Here is a 22,500-nt window from a genome sequence, read left to right as displayed (position 1 = left end):
CTACTGTAGCAGGAGGAGTCTAGTTGTGTTACTGTAGCAGGAGGAGTCTAGCTGTGTTACTGTAGCAGGAGGAGTCTAGTTGTGTTACTGTAGCAGGAGGAGTCTAGCTGTGTTACTGTAGCAGGAGGAGTCTAGTTGTGTTACTGTAGCAGGAGGAGTCTAGCTGTGTTACTGTAGCAGGAGTGTGGAGTTCTGTTACTGTAGCAGGAGGTGTGTAGTTGTGTTACTCTAACAGGTGTTGTGTAGCTGTGTGTGTGTGTGTGTCTAACAGGTGTTGTGTGGTTGTGTTACTCAAACAGGTGTTGTGTGTCTGTGTGTCTCACTGTGTAGACGGCAGGTCCTCTATCTCCAGCAGAACTCCCTTCTCCTGCAGCCGGGTGGCGCTGTAGCTCAGAGCAGGAAGCTTCTTCTTCCCTTTGCTTTCTGCTGCCTTCTTATTGGTCGATTTACTGCAACACACAACCAATCACAGCATCTGACCTTTGACCTGTGTTTGTGTGAGAGCACATCAATAAGAGTCCACTGCCTGTCTACATACCTGCCTGTCTGTCTACCCACCTGTCTACCTACCCGTCTACCATACATTTTCATACAGGTGAATCATTACAATAATAACGGAGCGGCACGGAGGGTTTGAGATTCCCCAGGAACCATAACAACAATACAAGTGTGTGTGTGAGAGTGTGTGTGTGTGTGTACCACTTGGCGGTCAGGTTGTCCAGACAGGAAGTGATGTAATGCCGGTAGTAGTCCACCTGCTCGCTGTGGAAGCTGCTCTTGGCCTGCAGACTGCTGAGCGTCTGACGGAGCTTCTGTAGCTCCGCCCCCCGACGCTGACGATGCAGACGCTGCTGACGGATGTCCTGGGGGTGACATCATCATCATCATCATCATCATCTCTAAAGACACTGGACACGAGAGACTTTCAGTGTCAATAAACGTTAAGTTAAAAACACTGGAGTCATGTTGAGGAAACAACAACAATGGAGAGAATGATCGACCAATAGGAAGACAGCCCGTTCATGTGACTGTCCCTTTAAGAGTCGACAGGAAGGTTAAAGTGTGTGTGTTCGGTCACCTTGGCGATCATCTGCAGGATCTGGTCCGAGGCCTGAGGGGGTCTCAGCACCCCGAGCCCCTCCAGGCGACGAAGACAGCGCAGGATCTTCCTCTTCTTCTCCTCCAGACTCAGCCGGCCATCAGCCAGCAGCGACGCGTTCCTCTTCATCTTCTCAGGTGTGCGGGCGTCCTGCTGAGCGCGCCGCCGGAGCAGCCAATCATGACACGCCTCCTGTGAGGGGAGACAGAGGTGTATGTTCACCTGAGAGTGTTCACCTGAGAGTGTTCACCTGAGAGTGTTCACCTGAGAGTGTGTGTTCACTGGAGTGTGTGTGTGTTCACTGGAGTGTGTGTGTGTGTTCACTGGAGTGTGTGTGTGTGTTCACTGGAGTGTGTGTTCACTGGAGTGTGTGTTCACGTTCACTGGAGTGTGTGTTCACGTTCACTGGAGTGTGTGTGAGCGTCACCTGGAGTGTGTGTGAGCGTCACCTGAGTGTGTGTGAGCGTCACCTGAGTGTGTGTGAGCGTCACCTGAGTATGTGTGAGCGTCACCTGAGTGTGTGTGTGAGCGTCACCTGAGTGTGTGTGAGCGTCACCTGAGTGTGTGTGAGCGTCACCTGAGTGTGTGTGAGCATCACCTGAGTGTGTGTGAGCGTCACCTGAGTGTGTTCACCTGTGTGTGTGTGAGCGTCACCTGAGTGTGTTCACCTGTGTGTGTGTGTGTGAGCGTCACCTGTGTGTGTGAGCGTCACCTGAGTGTGTTCACCTGTGTGTGTGTGAGCGTCACCTGAGTGTGTTCACCTGTGTGTGTGTGTGTGAGCGTCACCTGAGTGTGTTCACCTGTGTGTGTGAGCGTCACCTGAGTGTGTTCACCTGTGTGTGTGTGTGTGTGAGCGTCACCTGAGTGTGTTCACCTGTGTGTGTGTGTGTGTGAGCGTCACCTGTGTGTGTGAGCGTCACCCGAGTGTGTGTGAGCGTCACCTGAGTGTGTTCACCTGTGTATGTGTGCGTGTGTGTGTACCTGGTCATGTGACACAGATGCTCTCAGGATGTCACTCAGAAAGTCACCTGACTGAGTCCTGATGACATCAATGATCAGCTGCTTCGTGCTGAAAACAACAACAAAAGAACTTCAGGTGTGATTCATGAGCTGCTGCATCTGAGCACGCTCAGTACTGAAGCTAACATGCTAAGCTACCTGAGCAGGTGATGCTAACAGACGAAGCTACCTGAGCAGGTGAAGCTAACATGCTAAGCTACCTGAACAAGTGAAGCTAACATGTTAAGCTACCTGAACAAGTAAAGCTACCAGGCGAAGCTACCTGAGCAGGTGATGCTAACAGGCGAAGCTACCTGAGCAGGTGATGCTAACAGGCGAAGCTACCTGAGCAGGTGATGCTAACAGGGGAAGCTAACACGCTAAGCTACCTGAGCAGCAGTCCTCTGGCGTCTGGTTTGTCGTTGGACTCGTTGAAGATGTCAAACTTGTTGGTGAGACTCAGAGAAACCTCCATCTTGCTGCTCTGAGACTCTGATCCTGGATCTGCTGATGAAGACTCCCCTGAAGAACAGAAAGCACAGACATCAGATCCTGGATCACTAACACAAACCGGGGAGACAGTGGTACGAAGAGGGGCAGTAATGAAGTAGAACTAGTAGTACCAGTAGTACTAGTTGTAGTACCAATGAGTTCCTGCAGGGTTGGAACTTTTCCGAGGTCCTTCAGCAGCAGTCTGAGAGGGTCTAAAGGGTCCGGACACAAAACCTCCTGCTGCTCCAACAACAACTGAAAGCACAAACACACAGTGAGTATGGTGTGATCCAGGTCCAGGTCCGGGTCTAGGCTCAGACCAGGTCCAGGTCTAGGCTCAGACCAGGTCCAGGTCTAGGCTCAGACCAGGTCCAGGCTCAGACCAGGTCCAGGTCCAGGTCTAGGCTCAGACCAGGTCCAGGTCTAGGTCTAGGCTCAGACCAGGTCTAGGCTCAGACCAGGTCCAGGCTCAGACCAGGTCCAGGTCTAGGCTCAGACCAGGTCCAGGTCCAGGCTCAGACCAGGTCCAGGTCCAGGCTCAGGCTCAGACCAGGTCCAGGTCCAGGTCTAGGTCCAGGCTCAGACCAGGTCCAGGTCCAGGCTCAGACCAGGTCCAGGTCTAGGCTCAGTCCAGGTCTAGGCTCAGACCAGGTCCAGGTCTAGGCTCAGACCAGGTCCAGGTCCAGGCTCAGACCAGGTCCAGGTCCAGGCTCAGACCAGGTCCAGGTCCAGGCTCAGGCTCAGACCAGGTCCAGGTCCAGGTCTAGGTCCAGGCTCAGACCAGGTCCAGGTCCAGGCTCAGACCAGGTCCAGGTCTAGGCTCAGACCAGGTCCAGGCTCAGACCAGGTCTAGGCTCAGACCAGGTCCAGGCTCAGACCAGGACCAGGTCCAGGCTCAGACCAGGTCCAGGTCCAGGTCTAGGCTCAGACCAGGTCCAGGCTCAGACCAGGTCCAGGCTCAGACCAGGTCCAGGTCCAGGCTCAGACCAGGTCCAGGTCTAGGCTCCATACTAACCTGGTGAGTGTTGAGCAGCTCGCTGACGGAGATGTAGACGACCGGTTTATTGACGATGAGCAGCTCCGAGTATTCGTCCATGTTGAAACGGTCTTCTGGTTCCGGAACGTCACAAACGCACACCAGGAACTTCCTGTCACACACAACAAGAACTTCCTGTCACACGCACACAACAAGAACTTCCTGTCACACGCACAACAACAACTTCCTGTCACACGCACAACAACAACTTCCTGTCACACACGCACAACAACAACTTCCTGTCACACACGCACAACAACAACTTCCTGTCACACGCACAACAACAACTTCCTGTCACACGCACAACAACAACTTCCTGTCACACGCACAACAACAACTTCCTGTCACACGCACAACAACAACTTCCTGTCACACACAACAAGAACTTCCTGTCACACGCACACAACAAGAACTTCCTGTCACACGCACAACAACAACTTCCTGTCAAACGCACAACAACAACTTCCTGTCAAACGCACAACAACAACTTCCTGTCAAACGCACAACAACAACTTCCTGTCACACACGCACAACAACAACTTCCTGTCACACGCACAACAACAACTTCCTGTCACACGCACAACAACAACTTCCTGTCACACGCACAACAACAACTTCCTGTCACACACGCACAACAACAACTTCCTGTCACACACGCACAACAAGAACTTCCTGTCACACACGCACAACAAGAACTTCCTGTCACACACGCACAACAACAACTTCCTGTCACACACGCACAACAACAACTTCCTGTCACACACGCACAACAACAACTTCCTGTCACACACACAACAACAACTTCCTGTCACACGCACAACAACAACTTCCTGTCACACACACAACAACAACTTCCTGTCACACACACAACAACAACTTCCTGTCACACGCACAACAACAACTTCCTGGCACACGCACAACAACAACTTCCTGTCACACACACACAACAACAACTTCCTGGCACACACACAACAACAACTTCCTGGCACACACACAACAACAACTTCCGGTCACACACACAACAACAACTTCCTGTCACACACACAACAACAACTTCCGGTCACACACACAACAACAACTTCCTGTCACACACACACAACAACAACTTCTTGTCACACGCACAACAACAACTTCCTGTCACACGCACAACAACAACTTCCTGTCACACGCACAACAACAACTTCCTGTCACACGCACAACAACAACTTCCTGTCACACGCACACAACAACTTCCTGTCACACGCACAACAACAACTTCCTGTCACACGCACAACAACAACTTCCTGTCACACGCACAACAACAACTTCCTGTCACACGCACAACAACAACTTCCTGTCACACGCACACAACAACTTCCTGTCAAACGCACAACAACAACTTCCTGTCACACACACAACAACAACTTCCTGTCAAACGCACAACAAGAACACGACCCTGACCTGAACTTGTCGTGGGTGTGGCTGATGTACTGGTTCAGGTCTCTGACGTGGTTCCCGTCTCCGTGGAAGTGCTTGTTGGCGGCGGCGTGCTGCAGCATGCGGGCGACGGAGCCCAGGAGGTGGCGCTGCTCCGGCTGCAGGGACGCGCCGGCGGACCGGTCCACCACGTCAAAACCATCCGGGGCCACGACGGCCGGGTTCATGTAGCGGTAGTAGACCAGGTTACCGACAATCTGAGGGAGCGGAGGCGGGGAGACAACGGCATGAAACCAGTGCAAACCAGTAGGTCTCGTCTGTAGACCAGGACCTGTGTTAATGGTCCTCGCTGAATCCGTCCACTTCCTGGATCGTACCTTGTAGAGTTCGTCCTCGCTGGCTTCAGGGAACTTCGTCTTCAGAGCGTCTCTGAGAACCTTCGCTGTGTAACGCAATCCATATCTACGACAAAATAAACACACGACATGATGGTGGAGGTTAACGGGTGGAGACCTACGGTAGCTTGTGGAGGCTAACGGGTGGAGACCTACGGTAGCTTGTGGACGCTAACGGGTGGAGACCTACGGTAGCTTGTGGACGCTAACGGGTGGAGACCTACGGTAGCTTGTGGAGGCTAACGGGTGGAGACCTACGGTAGCTTGTGGAGGCTAACGGGTGGAGACCTACGGTAGCTTGTGGACGCTAACGGGTGGAGACCTACGGTAGCTTGTGGAGGCTAACGGGTGGAGACCTACGGTAGCTTGTGGACGCTAACGGGTGGAGACCTACGGTAGCTTGTGGAGGCTAACGGGTGGAGACCTACGGTAGCTTGTGGAGGCTAACGGGTGGAGACCTACGGTAGCTTGTGGAGGCTAACGGGTGGAGACCTACGGTAGCTTGTGCAAGTTGGAGGTGATGGCTTTGAAGACTCGGTCCGTCAGGTTCTTCAGGTTGATGATGGCGATGGCGATGCGTCTCTGGACTTCGGGGTGAGTCAGAGCGTCCGCAGGTGAAACTTCGTACGGCAGAGAGCTGCGGGGACACCAACAGGTGAGACGGGCGAGACGCCAACGTGACCGGCATCATCTGCATCAGTCCGTCTGCTCAGACCTCTTGTGTCCGGTCTGGGTCTCGGTCTGGTTGATCCAGGTCTTGTAGACGTCCACCGGGTCGGTTCTGATGCTGAGCGTCCGGTTCAGCAGCACGTCCTGCAGAGCCGGGCCCAGAGCCTCGCGCAGGGCGTTCTGACCGCGCGCGTTACGGTAAAAGTTCACCAGCATCCTGATGACGGTGGGGTTTCCTGTGACCACGTCCTGAGGCTGCTCCACCTTCAGGCTGACGGCGCACAGGTGAACGTTACGACACAGGTGAACATTACGACACAGTATGACACAGGTGAACGTTACGACACAGGTGAACATTACGACACAGGTGAACATTACGACACAGTATGACACAGGTGAACGTTACGACACAGGTGAACATTACGACACAGGTGAACATTACGACACAGTATGACACAGGTGAACGTTACGACACAGGTGAACATTACGACACAGGTGAACATTACGACACAGTATGACACAGGTGAAGGTTACGACACAGGTGAACGTTACGACACAGTATGACACAGGTGAACGTTACGACACAGGTGAACGTTACGACACAGTATGACACAGGTGAACGTTATGACACAGTATGACACAGGTGAACGTTATGACACAGTATGACACAGGTGAACGTTGTGACACAGTATGACACAGGTGAACGTTATGACACAGTATGACACAGGTGAACGTTGTGACACAGTATGACACAGGTGAACGTTGTGACACAGTATGACACAGGTGAACGTTATGACACAGGTGAACGTTACGACACAGTATGACACAGGTGAACGTTATGACACAGTATGACACAGGTGAACGTTGTGACACAGTATGACACAGGTGAACGTTATGACACAGGTGAACGTTACGACACAGTATGACACAGGTGAACGTTACGACACAGGTGTTGTGTTTAAGTGTGTGTGCGTTGTGTTAAAGTGTGTGTTTGTGTGTCTCATCACCTGATCTCGTATCTCAGAGCCTCCGTGAACAGCTGCAGCAGCAGGAAGGCCTCTCTGCAGTCGGAGCCGTAGTTAAACAGACTGAACACCAACATCTCCATGAAGGAGGTGGAGCGGCTCTGAGGCATCAGGAAGATCAGCTGGGCCAGGTACAGAGGCTGGGTCTGAAACAGACACACTGCCTGAAGATATAGGTACAACATGTGTGTGTGTGTGTGTGTGTGTGTGTGTGTGTGTGTGTGTGTGTGTGTGTGTGTGTCTGTGTCTCTGTCTCACCTGCAGCAGGTAGAACAGGTGTTGGTAGGCCTCCAGTCTCTCTCTCCTCTCTCTGCTCAGAGCCTTTAGTCCTTTACTTCTCTCCAGGTCCATCATGTCCGACAGCTGCTCTTTGTTCTTCTTCGTGAGCTTCTTACAGTGAGACACCACTTCCTGTTAGAGAGGTTGAGACACCACTTCCCGTTAGAGGTTGAGACACGTTACCTGCAGTGTGTGTTACTGCAGTGTGTGTTACTGCAGTGTGTTACCTGCAGTGTGGCTCTGTTTCGGACCAGCAGGCCGATCTTCAGGTCCATCAGGTCCAGGTCCACCTCCAGCTGTCGGTTGAAGCGGATACTCCTCACCACCTCCTCCCTCAGACGCAGTTGCTCCGCCTCCTCTCTGATGTCAGCGTCGCCCAGGTCGAGCAGGTGAACAAACTTCCTGACCACGGACAGGGGGGGCGTGGTCGAGTGCACTGAGAGGACAGGTGAGAGGAGGGTCCTCATCATGCTTCCAGGTCTTTCAACAGGCTGACCAATCACAGGCGATCTCATGAGTGAACTCACCCAGCATCCTGTACTCCTCTCGAGCTCGGTTGGCCCTGAAGAAGGCCTGGATCTTCACGACAGCACCCACCTGTGGACAGACCACACCCTCAGTGAGGGGCTACAGAACACAGAGGTGAAACACAAACTGTTCTCAGATCTGATGGACTCACATGGCGTCTGAAGAACCTCAGTCGAGCTCGATACTTTCTCCTCGTCGACCACATCTTCACAAACGCCTGGATCTGTGGACAAACACATCCAATGACGAATGTTTGTGCTGACCAATAAATAAAGAATAATCTTAATACCAAGTCTTTGTGTCGGTCCATAAAACCGTCACTTATTGATCCTGATCAGTTCTGACCCCTCACAGTCTATCGTTAACCATCACAGAGCAAATAAGGGTTCTTCCTCCAGGATCCAGTAGAGCATGTGATCATGTGACCAGTAGAACATGTGATCATGACCTCATGATGTTTCTCTAGTCTCTGGTGATGTGACTTTGTAAACAACCAATCAGTGTTTAGACCAACAGGAGGAGATCTAGTAATGTTAGCAGCACCGCTAATGGAGAACCAACAGGAGGAGAGCTAGTAATGTTAGCAGCACCGCTAACAGAGAACCAACAGGAGGAGAGCTAGTAATGTTAGCAACACCGCTAAGGCTGAACCAAGAGGAGAGCTGGTAACGTTAGCAGCACCGCAAACGGAGAACCAACAGGAGGAGAGCTAGTAACGTTAGCAGCACCGCTAACAGAGAACCAACAGGAGGAGAGCTAGTAATGTTAGCAACACCGCTAACAGAGAACCAACAGGAGGAGAGCTAGTAATGTTAGCAACACCGCTAAGGCTGAACCAAGAGGAGAGCTAGTAACGTTAGCAGCACCGCTAACGGAGAACCAACAGGAGGAGAGCTAGTAACGTTAGCAGCACCGCTAACAGAGAACCATCAGGAGGAGAGCTAGTAATGTTAGCAGCACCGCAAACAGAGAACCAACAGGAGGAGAGCTAGTAACGTTAGCAGTACCGCTAACGGAGAACCAACAGGAGGAGAGCTAGTAGCGTTAGCAGCACCGCTAACGGAGAACCAACAGGAGGAGAGCTACTAATGTTAGCAGCACCGCTAACGGAGAACCAACAGGAGGAGAGCTAGTAGCGTTAGCAGCACCGCTAACAGAGAACCAGCGGAGGCTCAATTCAGCTAAATGATGATGCGTTCAGGCTCTGCTGGGTTATCTGTCCGTCCGGCTGCCTCTCACTATGACTATTCATTCAGATTTCTTGTTTCTTCGTTGATTTTATTTCCAGACCTTTTCTTGAGACCTTGAAGGCTTCAAACATTAAAATCAAACATCACCTGTAGTCTGAGTCATGTTGGGCGTTACCTTGACAACAGCTCTCCAGTTCATGTAGAGGAACTGCATCCGGCGTCTGAACGCGTCCTGCTGGACGAACCTCCTCCAGTGAGCCTATAACCCAGTATAGATCAGTATAACCCAGTATAGACCAGTATAACCCAATATAACCCAGTATAGACCAGTATAACCCAGTATAGACCAGTATAACCCAGTCTAGACCAGTCTAGACTAGTATAACCCAGTATAGACCAGTCTAGACTAGTATAACCCAGTCTAGACCAGTATAACCCAGTCTAGAACAGTCTAGACTAGTATAACCCAGTATAGACCAGTCTAGACTAGTATAACCCAGTCTAGACCAGTATAACCCAGTCTAGACTAGTATAGACCGGTCTAGACTAGTATAACCCAGTATAGACCAGTCTAGACTAGTATAACCCAGTCTAGACCAGTCTAGACTAGTATAACCCAGTCTAGACCAGTCTAGACCAGTCTAAACCAGTCTAGACCAGTCTAACCCAGTCTAGACTAGTATAGACTAGTATAACCCAGTCTAGACCAGTATAACCAAGTATAACCCAGTCTAGACTAGTATAGACCAGTATAACCCAGTCTAGACCAGTATAACCCAGTCTAGACCAGTATAACCCAGTATAACCCAGTCTAGACTAGTATAACCCAGTCTAGACTAGTATAACCCAGTATAACCCAGTCTAGACTAGTATAACCCAGTATAACCCAGTATAGACCAGTCTAGACTAGTATAACCCAGTATAGACCAGTCTAGACTAGTATAACCCAGTATAGACCAGTCTAGACTAGTATAACCCAGTATAGCCGGGGACATCATGCTGACCCTCACCTGGATGGTGATGACCGCAGGTGTGTGGCTGCTCAGGTAAAGGCGTCGAGCCTCCAGCTGCTGTCTGAGCAGGAAGCCTCGACTGAGCGCCTGGAGACGAGCGACGAGGGCCTCGCTGGCCCTCCACAGGGCGCTGCGGCTGTGAGAGCTGGAGACGCTGCTGACCACTTCCTGTCAGGTCACATGACATCACACAGGTGTGACTGTACCTGTAGTGGACCCCGACACCTCAGAGACCCTTAGGTGTAGGGGTGTGTGTGTGGCCCCTCCCCTGACCCTCAGGTGTAGGTGTGTGTGTGTGTGGCCCCTGACCCTCAAGTGTAGGTGTGTGTGTGGCCCCTGACCCTCAGGTGTAGGTGTGTGTGTGTGTGTGTGGGGCCCCTGACCCTCAGGTGTAGGTGTGTGTGTGTGTGTGTGTGTGTGTGTGTGTGTGTGTGTGTGTGGGGCCCCTCCCCTGACCCTCAGGTGTGTCTCACCTGTATCTGCTGCCGGTCCAGGAACCCCCCGCTGCTGCTGCAGCCTCTGGGCGGCTCCCAGGAGCCCTCCAGGCGGTTCAGGTGCAGGTAGAAGGACGAGCCGTCGTCCAGCCGGACTCGAACCCACGGACTCCTGCCGTCTCCTGAACACACGCATGTAAAGTGAGAGACGCTTTAGGAGGGACAGAGAAGGCACCAGATGAAGGTGATGAAGGTGATGAAGGTGAGGCTGTACCTGGTAGCACCCGCTGGGCGAGCCCGTGCAGCTCTCTCTGGTACTCTGCGGCGCAGGAAGGAACGACGCCTTGCAGCCGCAGCTCAGGGAGGCAGAGCACCCGCAGAGTCTGCTGCTCTCTGTTCTGCTTCACGGCCTGGTTCACTGCAGCCAGCGCCAAGCACACTGTCAACAACACCACCACACTGTCAACACCACCACACTGTCAACAACACCACCACACTGTCAACACCACCACCACACTGTCAACACCACCACACTGTCAACACCACCACCACACTGTCAACACCACCACCACACTGTCAACAACACCACCACACTGTCAACAACACCACCACACTGTCAACACCACCACACTGTCAACAACACCACCACACTGTCGTCAACACCACCACACTGTCGACAACACCACCACACTGTCAACACCACCACACTGTCAACAACACCACCACACTGTCAACACCACCACCACACTGTCAACACCACCACACTGTCAACACCACCACCACACTGTCAACACCACCACCACACTGTCAACAACACCACCACACTGTCAACACCACCACCACACTGTCAACACCACCACCACACTGTCAACACCACCACCACACTGTCAACAACACCACCACACTGTCAACACCACCACACTGTCAACAACACCACCACACTGTCAACACCACCACCACACTGTCAACACCACCACACTGTCAACAACACCACCACACTGTCGTCAACACCACCACACTGTCGACAACACCACCACACTGTCAACAACACCACCACACTGTCAACACCACCACACTGTCAACAACACCACCACACTGTCAACACCACCACCACACTGTCAACACCACCACACTGTCAACACCACCACCACACTGTCAACACCACCACCACACTGTCAACAACACCACCACACTGTCAACACCACCACCACACTGTCAACACCACCACCACACTGTCAACACCACCACCACACTGTCAACAACACCACCACACTGTCAACACCACCACACTGTCAACAACACCACCACACTGTCAACACCACCACCACACTGTCAACACCACCACACTGTCAACAACACCACCACACTGTCGTCAACACCACCACACTGTCGACAACACCACCACACTGTCAACAACACCACCACACTGTCAACACCACCACACTGTCAACAACACCACCACACTGTCAACACCACCACCACACTGTCAACACCACCACACTGTCAACACCACCACCACACTGTCAACACCACCACACTGTCAACAACACCACCACACTGTCAACAACACCAACACCACCACACTGTCGTCAACACCACCACACTGTCGTCAACACCACCACACTATCAACACCACCACACTGTCAACACCACCGCCACACTGTCAACACCACCACCACACTGTCGTCAACACCACCACACTGTCAACACCACCACACTGTCGTCAACACCACCACCACACTGTCGTCAACACCACACTGTCAGCAACACCACACTGTCGTCAACACCACCACCACACTGTCGTCAACACCACCACCACACTGTCGTCAACACCACACTGTCGTCAACACCACCACACTGTCAACACCACCACCACACTGTCGTCAACACCACCACCACACTGTCGTCAACACCACCACCACACTGTCGTCAACACCACCACCACACTGTCAACACCACCACCACACTGTCAACACCACCACCACACTGTCGTCAACACCACCACCACACTGTCGTCAACACCACCACCACACTGTCGTCAACACCACCACCACACTGTCGTCAACACCACCACCACACTGTCGTCAACACCACCACCACACTGTCGTCAACACCACCACCACACTGTCAACACCACCACACTGTCAACACCACCACACTGTCGTCACCACCACCACACTGTCAACAACACCACCACACTGTCAACAACACCAACACCACCACACTGTCGTCAACACCACCACACTGTCGTCACCACCACCACACTGTCAACACCAACACCACACTGTCACCACCAACACCACACTGTCAACACCACCAACAACACCACACTGTCAACACCACCACCACACTGTCGTCAACACCACCACCACACTGTCAACACCACCACCACAGTGTCAACACCACCACCACACTGTCAACACCACCACCACACTGTCAACACCACCACCACACTGTCAACACCACCACACTGTCAACACCACCACCACACTGTCAACACCACCACCACACTGTCAACACCACCACCACACTGTCAACACCACCACACTGTCAACAACACCACCACACTGTCAACACCACCACCACACTGTCAACACCACCACCACACTGTCAACAACACCACCACACTGTCAACAACACCACACTGTCAACAACACCAACAACACCACACTGTCAACAACAACACACTGTCAACAACACCAACACCACCACACTGTCAACACCACCACACTGTCAACAACACCAACAACACCACACTGTCAACAACACCAACAACACCACACTGTCAACAACACCACCAACACCACCACACTGTCAACAACACCAACACCACCACACTGTCAACAACAACACCACCACACTGTCAACAACAACAACACCACACTGTCAACAACACCAACACCACACTGTCAACAACACCAACACCACACTGTCAACAACACCAACACCACACTGTCAACAACACCAACACCACACTGTCACCACCAACACCACACTGTCACCACCAACACCACACTGTCAACACCACCAACAACACCACCACACTGTCAACAACACCAACACCACACTGTCAACAACACCAACACCACACTGTCACCACCAACACCACACTGTCACCACCAACACCACACTGTCAACACCACCACCACACTGTCGTCAACACCACCACCACAGTGTCAACACCACCACCACAGTGTCAACACCACCACCACACTGTCAACAACACCAACAACACCACACTGTCAACAACACCAACAACACCACCACACTGTCAACACCACCACACTGTCAACACCACCACCACACTGTCAACAACACCAACACCACCACACTGTCAACAACACCAACAACACCACACTGTCAACAACAACACACTGTCAACAACACCAACAACACCACACTGTCAACAACACCAACAACACCACCACACTGTCAACAACACCAACACCGTCAACACCACCACACTGTCAACAACACCAACACACTGTAACAACACCAACAACACCACACTGTCAACAACACCAACAACACCACACTGTCAACAACACCAACAACACCACCACACTGTCAACAACACCAACAACACCACCACACTGTCAACAACAACACCAACACCACCACACTGTCAACAACACCAACACCACACTGTCAACACCACCACACTGTCAACAACAACAACACCACACTGTCAACAACACCAACACCACACTGTCAACAACACCAACACCACACTGTCAACAACACCAACACCACACTGTCAACAACACCAACACCACACTGTCAACACCACCACCACATTGTCAACACCAACACCACACTGTCAACACCAACACCACACTGTCAACACCACCACACTGTCAACAACAACAACACCACACTGTCAACACCACCACACTGTCAACACCACCACACTGTCAACAACACCACACTGTCAACAACACCACACTGTCAACAACAACACCACCACCACACTGTCAACAACGCCACCACCACACTGTCAACAACACCACCACACTGTCAACAACACCAACACCACACTGTCAACACCAACACCACACTGTCAACACCACCACACTGTCAACAACAACACCACACTGTCAACACCACCACACTGTCAACAACAACAACACCACAATGTCAACACCACCACACTGTCAACAACAACAACGACACCACATTGTCAACACCACCACACTGTTAACACCACCAGACTGTCAACAACAACAACAACACCACACTGTCAACAACAACACCGTCAACAACACCACCACACTGTCAACAACACCACACTGTCAACAACAACACCACCACACTGTCAACAACACCAACAACACCACCACACTGTCAACACCACCACACTGTCAACAACACCACCACACTGTCAACAACACCAACACCACACTGTCAACACCAACACCACACTGTCAACACCACCACACTGTCAACAACACCACACTGTCAACAACAACACCACACTGTCAACAACAACAACACCACACTGTCAACAACACCAACAACACCACACTGTCAACAACACCACACTGTCAACAACAACACCACCACACTGTCAACAACAACACCACCACACTGTCAACAACAACACCACCACACTGTCAACAACAACACCACACTGTCAACACCACCACACTGTCAACAACACCAACAACACCACACTGTCAACAACACCAACAACACCACACTGTCAACAACACCAACACCACACTGTCAACACCACCACACTGTCAACACCACCACACTGTCATCAACACCAACACCACACTGTCATCAACAACACCAACACCACACTGTCATCAACAACACCAACACCACACTGTCAACACCAACCTGTCATCAACAACACCACACTGTCAACAACAACAACAACACCACACTGTCAACACCACCACACTGTCAACACCAACACCACACTGTCAACACCAACACCACACTGTCAACACCACCAACATCACACTGTCAACACCACCACACTGTCAACACCAACACCACACTGTCAACACCACCACCACACTGTCAACAACACCACCACACTGTCAACACCAACACCACACTGTCAACACCAACACCACACTGTCAACAACACCAACACCACCACACTGTCAACAACACCACCACACTGTCAACAACACCACCACACTGTCAACACCAACACCACACTGTCAACACCAACACCACACTGTCAACAACACCAACAACACCACACTGTCAACACCACCAACAACACCACACTGTCAACACCACCACACTGTCAACACCACCAACACCACACTGTCAACACCACCACACTGTCAACACCACCACACTGTCAACAACACCACACTGTCAACACCACCACACTGTCAACACCACCACACTGTCAACACCACCACACTGTCAACACCACCACACTGTCAACAACACCACACTGTCAACAACACCACACTGTCAACAACACCACACTGTCAACAACACCACACTGTCAACAACACCACACTGTCAACACCACCACACTGTCAACACCACCAACAACAACACACTGTCAACAACACCACACTGTCAACAACAACAACACACTGTCAACAACAACACCACACTGTCAACAACACCAACAACACCACACTGTCAACAACAACAACACACTGTCAACAACACCAACAACACCACACTGTCAACAACAACACACTGTCAACAACACCAACAACACCACACTGTCAACAACACCAACAACACACTGTCAACAACACCAACAACACCACACTGTCAACAACAACAACACACTGTCAACAACACCACATTGTCAACACCACCACACTGTCAACACCACCACACTGTCAACAACAACACCACCACCACACTGTCATCAACAACACCACACTGTCAACAACACCACATTGTCAACAACACCAACACCACACTGTCAACAACACCAACACCACACTGTCAACAACACCAACACCACACTGTCAACAACACCAACACCACACTGTCAACAACACCAACAACACCACACTGTCAACAACACCACCACACTGTCAACAACACCACCACACTGTCAACAACACCAACAACACCACACTGTCAACAACAACAACACCACCACACTGTCAACAACAACACCACCACATTGTCAACACCACCACACTGTCAACAACACCAACACCACACTGTCAACAACAACACCACAATGTCAACAACAACAACACCACCAACAACACCACACTGTCAACAACACCAACAACACCACCACTGTCAACAACACCAACAACACCACACTGTCAACAACACCACACTGTCAACAACACCACCAACACCACACTGTCAACACCACCACCACCACACTGTCAACAACACCACCGTCAACAACACCAACACCAACACACTGTCAACAACAACACCACACTGTCAACACCGCCACACTGTCAACACTGCCACACTGTCAACACCGCCACACTGTCAACACCGCCACACTGTCAACACCGCCACACTGTCAACAACGCCACACTGTCAACAACACCACACTGTCAACAACACCACACTGTCAACAACAACAACAACAACACCACACTGTCAACAACACCACACTGTCAACAACACCACACTGTCAACAACAACAACACCACACTGTCAACAACACCACACTGTCAACAACACCACACTGTCAACAACACCACACTGTCAACAACACCACACTGTCAACAACAACAACAACACCACACTGTCAACAACACCACACTGTCAACAACACCACACTGTCAACAACACCACACTGTCAACAACACCACACTGTCAACAACAACAACACCACACTGTCAACAACACCACACTGTCAACAACAACAACAACACCACACTGTCAACAACACCACACTGTCAACAACACCACACTGTCAACAACGCCACCACCACACTGTCAACAACGCCACCACCACACTGTCAACAACAACACACTGTCAACAACAACAGACTAACAACACTGTCACACAGCAGACCTACAGAGGTGTGTGTGACTCCTCCCTCGACCCTCAGGTCTGCAGAACAAATATACAACACCGCCACCACACTGTCAACAACGCCGCCACCACACTGTCAACAACGCCGCCAACACACTGTCAACAACAACACACTGTCAACAACAACAACAACACACTGTCAACAACAACAGACTAACAACACTGTCACACAGCAGACCTACAGAGGTGTGTGTGACCCCTACCCCGACCCTCAGGTCAGCAGAACAAATATACAACAACAACAACATGGTGAATGTCCAATAATGACCACTAATCAAAACAAATGGACACAATCAGGACTCACGCTTCAGAGTCTTCTGCGTCTCCTCATTGGCTCTCCTCACGGCCTCCTGGATATCAGCCAACCACAGCTCAGCTCCGGGGTCTCTGCTCACCTGATTGGACAAAAAGAGGAAGCATGAAAAATAATAAATACTCATATTAATCAACTCAGTTCTGATTCTATATTGTTTAGTTACCTGTGACCGGTTACCTTTGACTAGTTACCTGTGATTGGTTACCTTTGACCGGTTGCCTTTGACTAGTTGCCTGTGACCGGTTACCTGTGACGAGTTGCCTGTGATCGGTTACCTGTGACGAGTTGCCTGTGATCGGTTACCTTTGACCGGTTACCTTTGACGAGTTGCCTGTGATTGGCTACCTTTGATTAGTTGCCTGTGACTAGCTACCTGTGACTAGTTAACCCCGTTTGCTACCTGTGACCAGTTACTAGTTACCCGTGACTGATTAGCTGTGACCGGTTACCTGTGACTAGTTAACCCTGATTAGCCACCTGTGACTAGCTACCTGAGTTTTGTGTTGCCTGGCTCTGGTCAGCAGGGTCAGGTATCTGCAGGTGTCGGCAGGTAGAACCCCCTCCACACCACAGGAGGGCAGCAGCAGAGCAGACAGCAGCTTCTGAGCGTCTCCTTTGGTCACTGCCTCGTTAACCAGGCCGACAGACAGCAGCTCTGAAGGTCACAGGGCAGGAGAGGTCACTCAGAAGTCACTCAGAGGTCAGATTGTACCTGTCAGGTGTGTTTTGCATACGTTGGTGTTCGTCCTGCACAGAGTTGTTGACAGAGTTGATTCCTTCCTGCAGCTGATTCCAGGTCAGCAGATCTCTGCTGCTCTGCTTCACAGCAGCCAGACACTCAAAGTACCTGGCGATGACATCATCATCACCATCACCACCTGAGACCTTTAGACTTCAGTTGTTACGGCTCAGTGACCACTTCATTAGAACACCTGTACGTACCTGTCCATCAGGGGCTGGTCCACGTCAGAGAGTCCTGCAGACGGACTGACCAATGAGGAGCTGAACTGCAGCAGATGTCCCGCCTCCACCGCCTGATTGATGAGAGCGACGGCTGACAGCATCTCCACGGCAACAAACAGCTCCTCCTGCTCCAGCTCCCCCTGGTGGAGAGCGACAGGCAACACACTCAGCATTCATGTTTACTACAGGCGGTCGCTCAGGTGTGTGTGTGTGTGTGTGTGTGTGTGTACCTGGGCGCTCTGTCTCTGCAGCAGCTGCAGCTCTCCGTGGTAAAGAGTGGCAGCGAATGGAAACACTTCAGGGAGCTGGAGGTCAGAGGTCATCAGACAGCTGATGGTGTGTCGGGGGTCACGGAGACGCAGGGAGGCATTTACAGTCTGGACCGCTGCTTCTACTGAGACACACACACACACACACACACACACACACACACACACACACACACACACACACACACACACACACACATACACACACACATACACACATACACACACAGGTCAGTTGAAGTGGCGTCAGCAGTAGGACTGGGTCAGGATGGGACAGGACAGGACAGGACAGGGACCCACTGGTTCTGGCCTCCTGGGCGTCCTGGTTGGCGGCGCTCACGCCTTCCTGCAGCTCCTCCGGCTCCAGAGGGTCCACACAGCCCTGGTCCTGGGGTCAAAGGGCACAGAGGGTCAGGTCAGCTAACTGTGATGCCGTGTTACTGGAGAAGCCGTGTATTTCTGTGTATTTCTGTGTACAAGTACTGGTAGAGCCGTACCGGGCCGTTCTGCTGCCGGTCGGCAGACAGCTGGTCCAGGTACCAGGGCCCGTTGTCAGTACGGAGGCCCCTGAGGGCCAAACATGGCCGCTGCAGAGCGGAGAGCAGAGCCAGTTCATCTGCAGAGTCCAGAGCTTCATCCACCTGCTCCACCGCAGACCTGACTGAGGGGTCATCATCATCATCAATATGATCAATACCATCATTATCAATATGATCAATACCATCATCATCATCAATATGAATAATATCATCTTCATCAATACCATCATCATCAATATGATCAATACCATCATTATCAATATGATCAATACCATCATCATCATCAATATGAATAATATCATCTTCATCAATACCATCATCAATATGATCAATACATCATCAATATGAATAATATCATCTTCATCAATACCATCATCATCAATATGATCAATACATCATCAATACCATCATCAATATGATCAATACATCATCAATACCATCATCATCATCATCAATATGATCAATACCATCACCATCATCATCATCAATATGATCAATACCATCATCATCAATATGATCAATACCATCATCATCAATATGATCAATACCATCATCATCATCAATATGAATAGTATCATCATCATCAATATAATCAATATAATTGAAGTTCTCACCGTTGACGATCTGGATGTTTCTCTGGATTTCTCTCCGAGTCAGAAACTCTTCGTAGATATCTTTCTCTTCCTGACCTCCACCCTGACACACACACACACACACACACACACACACACACACACACACACACACACACACACATTAAAACACACACACACACACACACACACATTAAAACACACACACACACACGGGGACAGTAACACAGTCTTGTGATTGGTCAGCAGGCTGCTGCACCAATCAGAGCTCACCCCCCTGGCCGCCTCCCTCTTGCTGGCCCTGGCGTGCTGCAGCATCTCCTGGTAAACGCTCATTAGCGCCCCCTGCAGGTCGCTGATCAGCGCGTTGGGGTTCCTCAGGGCCTCGGCCGTGACCTCCAGCCGACCTCTGTCCACCGCCTCGTTGATGGCGATCACTGCCGCGTGGCCTGATGGGAAACACAGTCACTGACTCCTCCTCTTCCTCCTCCCCCGTGTGCGCTCACAGTCAATCAGATCGTCTCTCTACCTGCAGCCTCGTCCACCGACAGCTCATTGGCCAGAAGGCCTCCGATCTTGTTGAAGGCCGGCATCTGGATTCCATATTTATCCAGTTCTGACTTCATGTGGTTGATCTCCTCGTCTAGAGAGACACACAGACACACACACAAGTTCCCTTAAATCAAAATGATCGTGAGAATGTCAAAAGTCAGTCCGTCCGTCCGTCCGTCTACCCGTCCGTCTACCCGTCCGTCTACCCGTCCGTCCGTCCGTCTACCCGTCCGTCCGTCCGTCTACCCGTCCGTCTACCCGTCCATCCGTCTGTCTACCCGTCCGTCTACCCGTCCGTCTACCCGTCCGTCTACCCGTCCGTCTACCCGTCCGTCTACCCGTCCGTCCGTCTACCCGTCCGTCTACCCGTCCGTCCGTCTACCCGTCCGTCTACCCGTCCGTCCGTCTACCCGTCCGTCCACCCGTCCGTCCGTCTACCCGTCCGTCTACCCGTCCGTCCGTCCACCCGTCCGTCTACCCGTCCGTCTACCCGTCCGTCCGTCTACCCGTCCGTCCGTCCGTCTACCCGTCCGTCCGTCTACCCGTCCGTCCGTCTACCCGTCCGTCCACCTGTCCGTCCGTCTACCTGTCCGTCCGTCTACCCGTCCGTCCGTCTACCCGTCCGTCCGTCTACCCGTCCGTCTACCCGTCCGTCCGTCTACCCGTCCGTCCACCCGTCCGTCCGTCTACCCGTCCGTCCACCCGTCCGTCCGTCTACCCGTCCGTCCGTCCGTCCGTCCGTCCACCCGTCCGTCCGTCCACCCGTCCGTCCGTCCACCTGTCCGTCCGTCTACCCGTCCGTCCGTCCGTCCGTCCGTCTACCCGTCCGTCTACCCGTCCGTCTACCCGTCCGTCCGTCCGTCCGTCTACCCGTCCGTCCGTCCGTCTACCCGTCCGTCCGTCTACCCGTCCGTCTACCCGTCCGTCCGTCTACCCGTCCGTCCGTCTACCCGTCCGTCCACCCGTCCGTCCGTCCGTCTACCCGTCCGTCCACCCGTCCGTCCGTCTACCCGTCCGTCCGTCCGTCCGTCCGTCCGTCCGTCCGTCCGTCTACCCGTCCGTCTACCCGTCCGTCCGTCCGTCTACCCGTCCGTCCGCCCGTCCGTCTACCCGTCCGTCCGTCCGTCCGTCTACCCGTCCGTCCGTCCGTCTGTCCGTCCGTCTACCCGTCCGTCCGTCCGTCTGTCCGTCCGTCTACCCGTCCGTCCGTCCGTCTACCCGTCCGTCCGTCCACCCGTCCGTCCGTCTACCCGTCCGTCTACCCGTCCGTCCGTCCACCCGTCCGTCTACCCGTCCGTCTACCCGTCCGTCCGTCTACCCGTCCGTCCGTCCGTCTACCCGTCCGTCCGTCTACCCGTCCGTCCACCTGTCCGTCCGTCTACCTGTCCGTCCGTCTACCCGTCCGTCCGTCTACCCGTCCGTCCACCTGTCCGTCCGTCCACCTGTCCGTCCGTCTACCCGTCCATCCGTCTACCCGTCCGTCCACCTGTCCGTCCGTCTACCCGTCCGTCCGTCCGTCTACCCGTCCGTCCACCTGTCCGTCCGTCTACCCGTCCGTCCGTCTACCCGTCCGTCCGTCTACCCGTCCGTCCGTCTACCCGTCCGTCCGTCTACCCGTCCGTCCGTCTACCCGTCCGTCCGTCTACCCGTCCGTCCGTCTACCCGTCCGTCTACCCGTCCGTCCGTC

The 22,500-nt window shown here is 52.4% G+C and overlaps 1 protein-coding gene across 1 annotated transcript in view; it reads right to left on the bottom strand.

Moving 5' to 3' along the window:
• The window catches only part of iqgap3 (IQ motif containing GTPase activating protein 3), a 34,636-nt gene that overhangs the window by 3,796 nt on the left and 8,340 nt on the right, over positions 1 to 22,500 (bottom strand). The window contains exons 6-35 of the mRNA XM_079227839.1: positions 20,791 to 20,904; positions 20,535 to 20,710; positions 20,283 to 20,364; positions 19,627 to 19,790; positions 19,430 to 19,517; positions 19,091 to 19,254; positions 18,840 to 19,000; positions 18,632 to 18,744; positions 18,389 to 18,552; positions 17,886 to 17,976; positions 10,850 to 11,014; positions 10,615 to 10,757; positions 10,139 to 10,309; positions 9,304 to 9,387; positions 8,090 to 8,161; positions 7,938 to 8,007; positions 7,638 to 7,846; positions 7,390 to 7,542; positions 7,114 to 7,277; positions 6,153 to 6,377; positions 5,934 to 6,074; positions 5,420 to 5,504; positions 5,067 to 5,299; positions 3,606 to 3,738; positions 2,743 to 2,845; positions 2,488 to 2,620; positions 2,081 to 2,168; positions 1,079 to 1,291; positions 700 to 863; positions 324 to 449 (exon numbers count right to left, since the gene is read on the bottom strand). Of these exons, the coding sequence (XP_079083965.1) occupies positions 324 to 449; positions 700 to 863; positions 1,079 to 1,291; positions 2,081 to 2,168; positions 2,488 to 2,620; positions 2,743 to 2,845; positions 3,606 to 3,738; positions 5,067 to 5,299; positions 5,420 to 5,504; positions 5,934 to 6,074; positions 6,153 to 6,377; positions 7,114 to 7,277; positions 7,390 to 7,542; positions 7,638 to 7,846; positions 7,938 to 8,007; positions 8,090 to 8,161; positions 9,304 to 9,387; positions 10,139 to 10,309; positions 10,615 to 10,757; positions 10,850 to 11,014; positions 17,886 to 17,976; positions 18,389 to 18,552; positions 18,632 to 18,744; positions 18,840 to 19,000; positions 19,091 to 19,254; positions 19,430 to 19,517; positions 19,627 to 19,790; positions 20,283 to 20,364; positions 20,535 to 20,710; positions 20,791 to 20,904 (4,192 nt within the window). The remainder of the gene's footprint in view (positions 1 to 323; positions 450 to 699; positions 864 to 1,078; positions 1,292 to 2,080; positions 2,169 to 2,487; positions 2,621 to 2,742; positions 2,846 to 3,605; positions 3,739 to 5,066; positions 5,300 to 5,419; positions 5,505 to 5,933; positions 6,075 to 6,152; positions 6,378 to 7,113; positions 7,278 to 7,389; positions 7,543 to 7,637; positions 7,847 to 7,937; positions 8,008 to 8,089; positions 8,162 to 9,303; positions 9,388 to 10,138; positions 10,310 to 10,614; positions 10,758 to 10,849; positions 11,015 to 17,885; positions 17,977 to 18,388; positions 18,553 to 18,631; positions 18,745 to 18,839; positions 19,001 to 19,090; positions 19,255 to 19,429; positions 19,518 to 19,626; positions 19,791 to 20,282; positions 20,365 to 20,534; positions 20,711 to 20,790; positions 20,905 to 22,500) is intronic.

This window comes from Taurulus bubalis (assembly GCF_910589615.1).
Source record: "Taurulus bubalis genome assembly, chromosome: 12".
NCBI lineage: Eukaryota > Metazoa > Chordata > Actinopteri > Perciformes > Cottidae > Taurulus > Taurulus bubalis.
This window is presented reverse-complemented; position numbering and strand designations above follow the sequence as displayed.